Source organism: Erigeron canadensis, chromosome 1 (assembly GCF_010389155.1).
Source record: "Erigeron canadensis isolate Cc75 chromosome 1, C_canadensis_v1, whole genome shotgun sequence".
Classification (NCBI taxonomy): Eukaryota; Viridiplantae; Streptophyta; class Magnoliopsida; order Asterales; family Asteraceae; genus Erigeron; species Erigeron canadensis.
This window is the reverse complement of record NC_057761.1, coordinates 54,400,984-54,407,816: the sequence shown is the minus strand read 5'-3', so window position 1 is coordinate 54,407,816 and position 6,833 is coordinate 54,400,984. Positions and strand designations below refer to the sequence as shown.

Below are 6,833 nucleotides of genomic sequence, written 5' to 3'. Positions count from 1 at the left end.
TGTGTTCAGATATCTTGAAGGCTGCTTAATGCAGCTGCTAAACTTGATCTGCTATGAACTGTAAATGATATTATGCAAAGTTGTACTTTATAGACTTCACAGAGAGAAGATAGAGAAGAGAGCAACGGTATATTACAGAAATTGGCAACTTGTGCCGATCAGTTGAAATTTTTTTTGGAGGTTTAACTTTCAATATGTTATGCAAAGTGTTTGGGGGGTTCTTGTCTTTGTCTCTTGTGTATGGTTCTAAAATTCATAGCTTAAACATGCTAGAAAACAGAACAGGAAAGATACAAAAAGAGGAATTTATAGAATTATAGATACAAACTATGAAACCATTGACTCTGAAGTCTGATCCTCTTCTTTTCCTTAATTCAGGACATACTAAATAGTTAAATACAGGACTTTCATCCCATGAAAAATGCAACATTTCATCAAACCGTTTCTATGAAATTCTACTATCATTAGTCGAATACCACAAGCTTCATTTGATAAGGGAATATCATAAACCAGATTAATGGTAAGGATGATAAATCCAACTTTCGAATTTGTACATAAAACAAACATTGTGATTCTCATGGGATATGATTATTATTAGATTTTAGAGAAGTCCAAACAAAAGGGAATTTAGTGAAAAAGACTAATCAAAATAAAGAAGTTTTATGATGACGAGGCCTTTGAGATCTTCACATTTTATATTATCCCAAAAATGATGGCCAAAGACAATGCTATGATACTGAGTTACTGACTTTGTTTAATACTCGTAGGAGGTTACTAGTAAATAGTAGCTACAATAGATATAACTATAACAGATTGCTCACTAATAAAGCAAGTTCACCTTGTTTGCAGATATCATTGCACATCCTCTGTCACATTGCATGGCAGCAGACTATGCACATTGGTTTGTAAGGCAGCAGACGATGTTCATAGGTGATTTGGGAACTGACGTCTTCAATCGTAGGTCCATAGTTCTTGAATCTTGATCCAGCACAAGTCAGTCGTTTAAGACAACAAACAAAGCTCGTTAGTAATATATTCCTTCGGCGATTCCTACTTAATGTATAATGACATGATAACCCATAGAAACTGCTAATGAAAACAGTCATGCAGTAGCTTGAAGTACAAGCCTCTGAATAACATAATTGATAGAATGATCAATCTCCACTACCAGAATCTGTGTTGTATTTGAATACGAAGGGTGTTTGGCATTGCTAGCTAAATATGCTCATCCTTTTTGAAATAATCAGATAAGCAGTCCATGGAATCCATATCTACTTATATCATCCTCAAATAATCGAATAGAGTGATCGCTAACTGCTTATATGTTGTATCAAAACGCAACAAGCACATAACCAGTTTTAGTAAGAAATTCAAAACACTCAAAGGATTTCTGAAATGTAGGTGATGGTATTCTGACTTCATGTACCAGCTGAGTAATTGACAGCTGAGTAATTGACAGCTTCTCATTAGTAAGATAGGGTATAACCCTAACGAAGTGGACATCAACTTTCCCAAAGCGTGGATCACCTTTGAATCTGTGTACCCAAAGCGACAATGGTGATGACAGTTGTTACGAGACTTGTTTGATCAGGACTCAGGAGGAACTTCAAGATTAAAGAGTTACTTTATAACTACCAAAATCATCAATTAATCTCTAGATTCATAGAGAAACTGGTCCATTCATACAATTTTAAAATTTTTATGACCCAACAAGTTTTGATACACCAATTCACTAAGAAATTTCCTGAACAAACTGTATATTATTTTCCAATCTGTTAGAATCAAGAGTACATTTGTGTGAATTGTGACAGCAACAAAACCACAATTTTCCACGTGTCTCCCAAGACCAACCTTGAACTCTTTTGGCTTTAGCCCTAAACTCGATACAAATCGATAACGTACATTGTTGTAAATGGCTCCCAGACCATTAATCTATAAGATAAATTTTCCGTGTTCCCGTCAAAAGAATAAATCAAGGGCATTTGGATATCTATCCAACACACACAAGTTACAGAGTAAACAGTTGATTGATAACCAATACACAATCACATAATTGATGCCATTGCTCCCACTAAAGATCCAAACAGATTCAATTTGCATACACCATATTGATTGATTACAAATCAGTTCAGTACATAGTTTAAAAGCATACATTACAAAACTTAAGGACACTTATGAAACCTGCTAATTCTGATGTCACATACAAAATGCCGTAGTTGCAGGTATAAGCATCACTTTCCTGCTAATACTCATGACATAGATAGTCTAAAACGGACGCCTTTGTGGAGCTTCAGCAACACTAACTCGAATATTTCTACCATCAAGATCCTGCACCACAAAATTTCATCAAGATTCTGAACAAATATAATCGCATACATTAATTAAACAAAAGATTTTCAAAAAGGAACTTACAACGCCATTTAATGAGTCGATTGCACTGTTGACCTCATCAGCAGAGCTGTAAGTCACAAACCCAAAACCCCTTGACCTACCACTCTCCCTATCGTACACCACCTTAGCATCCACAACATTTCCTTGCTCTCTGAATAAAGTTTCAAGAGCAAGATTGTCAACACTCCAAGCAAGGTTTCCGACATACACTCTGTTAGTGTTGTCAAAACTTCTGCCACCACTGCCGCCGCCAAAACGGCCACCTTCTCTTTGCCCTCCAAAACCAGATTCCTCTCTCCTTGGTGGAGGCCCAGAGTTTACCCTGATTTCTCTCCCTTCAAGTTCCTATCAATTACAAAGCAATGAAATATCAAATTCCACAGTACTAGCAAATATAAAGCTACCAACTTTCCAACCCTGGCCAAGTTTTAGTTAACAATATGAATACATTGCAAAAAAACTTACATAGCCATTAAACTTGCGAACAGCTTCCTCAACTTCTTCAACTGATGACATGGTAACAAATCCAAAACCTCTGCTTCTTCCACTAACCTTGTCATATATAACCTATACAAAGCATTTAAGTATTTAACTAAGCACAAATTCTAAAATCCAGATTCTTGATTACACTAGTAGTTATAAAGTGTTAACATTCCAATTCCCATAAATATACATAAAGTATTTACGTCATTAGGTAAACATCTTGGGGTGACCAGGGAAAAGGTTCGAAAACAGTCCCACAAATACCCCGGTTAGGCCGTGTACATCTGAGTCGGACTCGCTTTCCCCGGGTAACCACCCTCATTAGTTTACCTGGTTATACATAAAGTGTTAACTTTGGTACACATGCCCTTTGTCACAATCTTTATTACATTAAATCATTATCTTTTCCAAACCCCCAATTAGTAATTAGCCAACACCCACATAAAATATAAACATAGAAAAACCAATTATAATTACAATTCAAATGGGTCAATCATTTTAGGCCTAAAAAAGTACTAATACATCAAACCAAAACACAACTCACAACAATTCAGTAAACCAAAATGAGGGTTTAACTAAAGTTTACATTCTAATACAAATTATATATATATTATATATAGTATATATATAGAGAGAGAGGGGGGGAAGAAAGTTATACCTCAACCATCTCAACATTTCCGGCACCTTCAAACAAACCAGCAAGGGCGGCACTATCAACACTAAAAGGCAAGTTACCGACGAAAAGTTTAAGGTCAGGAGAGAAGTTTTGCGGAGGCTGTTCATCATCACCGTCGCTAGACAGCTGTTCATCAGTTTCCAAACCAGAAGAAGAAGAAGCAACGTTTCTAGTAATGATTCTTGGGGTTGCTTCATAAATCTTGATACTTGAGGCAAAAAGCTTTGGAATTGGCTTAATGGAAGATGAGAAAATGGAAAGTGAAGATGATTGGGGTGATGGGGTTTTAGTGACTGAAGATAGGGTTTTAGAGACTGAAGATAAGGTTAGGAATTGAAGAGATGATGAAGCCATTTCTTTCTTTTTTTGAGAGAAAAGAAATGGATTTTGGGAGGATAAGGTTTTTTGGTAAAAGGGGGATATGAGAGGGTTTGGATTGCGTAGAGAAAGTGTGGTTATATAGGGTTTTGAGGTAAGAATTGTGATTTGGGGTTTTGGTTGGGTTGGCCCGACCCGTTTACTAAATATCTTATCTCAATTTGAAACTTTGTTACTAGGGTTTGGTTATTTTGGAATTTAGGAATGTTAGATTTTTTATTTTTTTTTCTAGATTTTGTGCATATTGGCCTCCATGTTTGCTTCGAGTGTTATGAACTTACTAGTTGAGCCATCAAATAGGTATGCAATTATTTATAATTCATATTGATTTAAAATAAAACACAAAAGTTTGATGCATAATCATTGCATAGTACTAGAATGGTATCCGTGTAATACGACGGTGGTGATATGATGGTGACGACGACTGGTAATGGTGGCAGCAACTGGTAGTAGTGTTGGCGGCGACAAATAACGTAAGTAATTGGTATAAAGAGGTTAGTGGAGATATTTTAAAAGACAAATAATTGATAGTGTAAATTAAGCATTAAAAACAACTTGGACAATTTGTATATGCCAAAATTAGTAATATTGAATTTTCTGATAAAAAGTATATATAATGTTATAATATCACTTTTATTTTTACACGGAGTGACTTTAGTCATCTTAAAAAATAAACAGTTATTTTAAGAGAAACCAAAATAGTTAAAGCTAAAAATTATTTTGAAAATAAATAGATAAATAACTTTTGAAATTTGCTAAATCTGTGGTTAATATATTTATATAGTCGTAAAAGGGTGTACATATACTTACTTTAATGAGACTATTGTTATTTTTTTTTATGTCTAAATGTATTAATCATAACTTTAAAAATTATGCTTAGTAAAAAACTCATGATTCTTTCACAAATTTATGCAATTATAATCGGACTCTAACTCTCTAAGAGTATATAGAACATTTTGTTGAAACCCATTGAATTTATAGATGTAAACCCATATCTTAATATCTGTTCAAGAATTAATGGTATCAAACTATCAATTGGCTCATATCATCATTTTAGATCTATATTACAAAACACTTTGAAATATGGTTGAGATGAGACAGCTCATAAGCTACCTTGCAAATTACTCCCGGAGTAGTAGACATTCTAGAATCTAGACGAGCTTGAGAATCGAAATGACTAGTCTTTTATAGTTAAATGTATCAACATTATAAAATATAATATAGCATTAGCAAATTATCGAGTTGAGTTGAACTACAATCTGTCAAGTTGAGGTGAATAATGTCGACTCAAGCTCAAAATTATCAAGCCTATTAACACTAACTTTTATACAAATTATTTTAATTATACTTATCGAGTCAAGTTCAATAACCGAGCTTTGAAATTATGGGCTCGGTAGAGCTTGAGTTTCGTGCATCAAGTTTGATATTGAGTCAACCTCAAGCATGACACTCTATCCATTCGAGTCACCTCATCCTTTTCTAACTATGTGTTAAAAAACATATTCTCTCCTTTCTCATACACAACCCCGTTTTCGTCGATGGCCACAGCCCACAAGGAACACTAGATTCCACCATAAATTATCAAAAAAGCACCATAGTCAAAACCAATCATAAATCTCTATAAAATGGGCATTGCTGCTTTACGTGATCACAAACTAGTGACTACTGATATCATATAAGCATTTGGATGGGTTTTGAAACATACAAGATTCCGTAACTTGACACCAGCTATTTCTTATGCTTTGAACGCGTATATATTGCTACAAAAACCAATTTTAGGCTGTTTACTGCCTGTTTGTATCCATGAAAAAGAAGTCAACTGTTCACTTGCTGCCTTTCTAGGGAATACCAAGTTTTTCACTGTGACATGTGAATTTGAAGGCTGTTAGCCTTACATTGTCTTGGAATCAAACTAAATTAAAATACTTTATATAATCTAGATACAAATGTCAAATCATAATATGGATATTTTCAGATGTAAGCATCGCAATATTTGGTTAGAGATCCAACGCCGGTTATTCCTCAAAAAGATAAACTAGACTAGAAGATTTTCCTCAAAAAAATCTTAGAACAAATGTTGGGTTGTGCAAAGGCCACATCCCATGATAAAAACCACTCTACTAAAGAGACAAAAAAAGTGTAATAGCTAAGCGTACCAACTGTCAAAAAGAAATAATTTAATGGGCCAAGAGGTGTGATAGAGATGTAGATTTCTCAAACTGTTTATTGCCTCTTCCCTTATTGTCCCTGTTATTATCCATATATATACAATCAGGTCAGGGTATGCAAAACTTGGTCTCACCCAAGACACAGTCAAGCTACATTTGCTTTGGTTCGTTGTTTTATACAGTTATTAAAAAGACGGTTTTTTGTTTTAATTTCTAAGTTCCCGGGCTATTGAATAAACAGTTGTTGATTCACTTCGGCATTATTTGAAAAATCTGATACGAGTAACTAATATTTTCAGAAGTAAATCAACATGGTTTTATCATCAATAATTGTTTCCATTCATGGTTTAGAAAGTCTCTTTTCGATGTAGTGAATAGTACTCCCTCCGTACCAATTTAAATGTCACGTTGACTAACTTTAACCGTAAATAACTTTGTTTGTGTCATGTAACACTTGATATAAAATATATGAATGGATTGAGTTTTTAATGTACTTTTCGTTCATATAAGTTTCATCAACTACTACATAGTACAAACAAAGTTAAATTGAGACGGAGGGAGTAGTATTTTTTGTTTACAGTTTTTAACCAACCCAACACCCCAGAATACATTTTTCCATGTATATACACTGTAAAATATTGGAGACTGTATTGAATTGAAATTAGCCCAATTCAAGACCAGAAGAACAAAATATCTTAAGACACCGACGGCTGACCCAAGCAATTGACTCTAGTAAT

The 6,833-nt window shown here is 34.3% G+C and overlaps 1 protein-coding gene across 1 annotated transcript; it reads right to left on the bottom strand.

Annotated features, from left to right (window-relative positions):
- Positions 1–2,076: 2,076 nt before the first annotated feature.
- On the bottom strand, positions 2,077–3,981 carry LOC122603431 (29 kDa ribonucleoprotein A, chloroplastic-like). The gene is made up of 4 exons (XM_043776134.1): positions 3,533–3,981; positions 2,857–2,958; positions 2,413–2,736; positions 2,077–2,328 (listed from the first exon to the last, which is right to left on the bottom strand). Exons 1-4 carry the CDS (start codon positions 3,902–3,904, stop codon positions 2,266–2,268), a joined length of 861 nt encoding a protein of 286 aa, XP_043632069.1. The 5' UTR covers positions 3,905–3,981; the 3' UTR covers positions 2,077–2,265.
- Positions 3,982–6,833: the final 2,852 nt, after the last annotated feature.

What these genes read in the sequence shown, in the direction of transcription:
- LOC122603431 (XM_043776134.1), bottom strand. Translation starts at nt 3,904, where the DNA reads ATGGCTTCATCATCTCTTCAATTCCTAACCTTATCTTCAGTCTCTAAA. An exon ending in GAAATGTTGAGATGGTTGAG is followed by an intron (nt 2,959 to 3,532) that starts GTATAACTTTCT and finishes TGCTTTGTATAG; the next exon opens with GTTATATATGACAAGGTTAG. An exon ending in TCGACTCATTAAATGGCGTT is followed by an intron (nt 2,329 to 2,412) that starts GTAAGTTCCTTT and finishes TTTGTGGTGCAG; the next exon opens with GATCTTGATGGTAGAAATAT.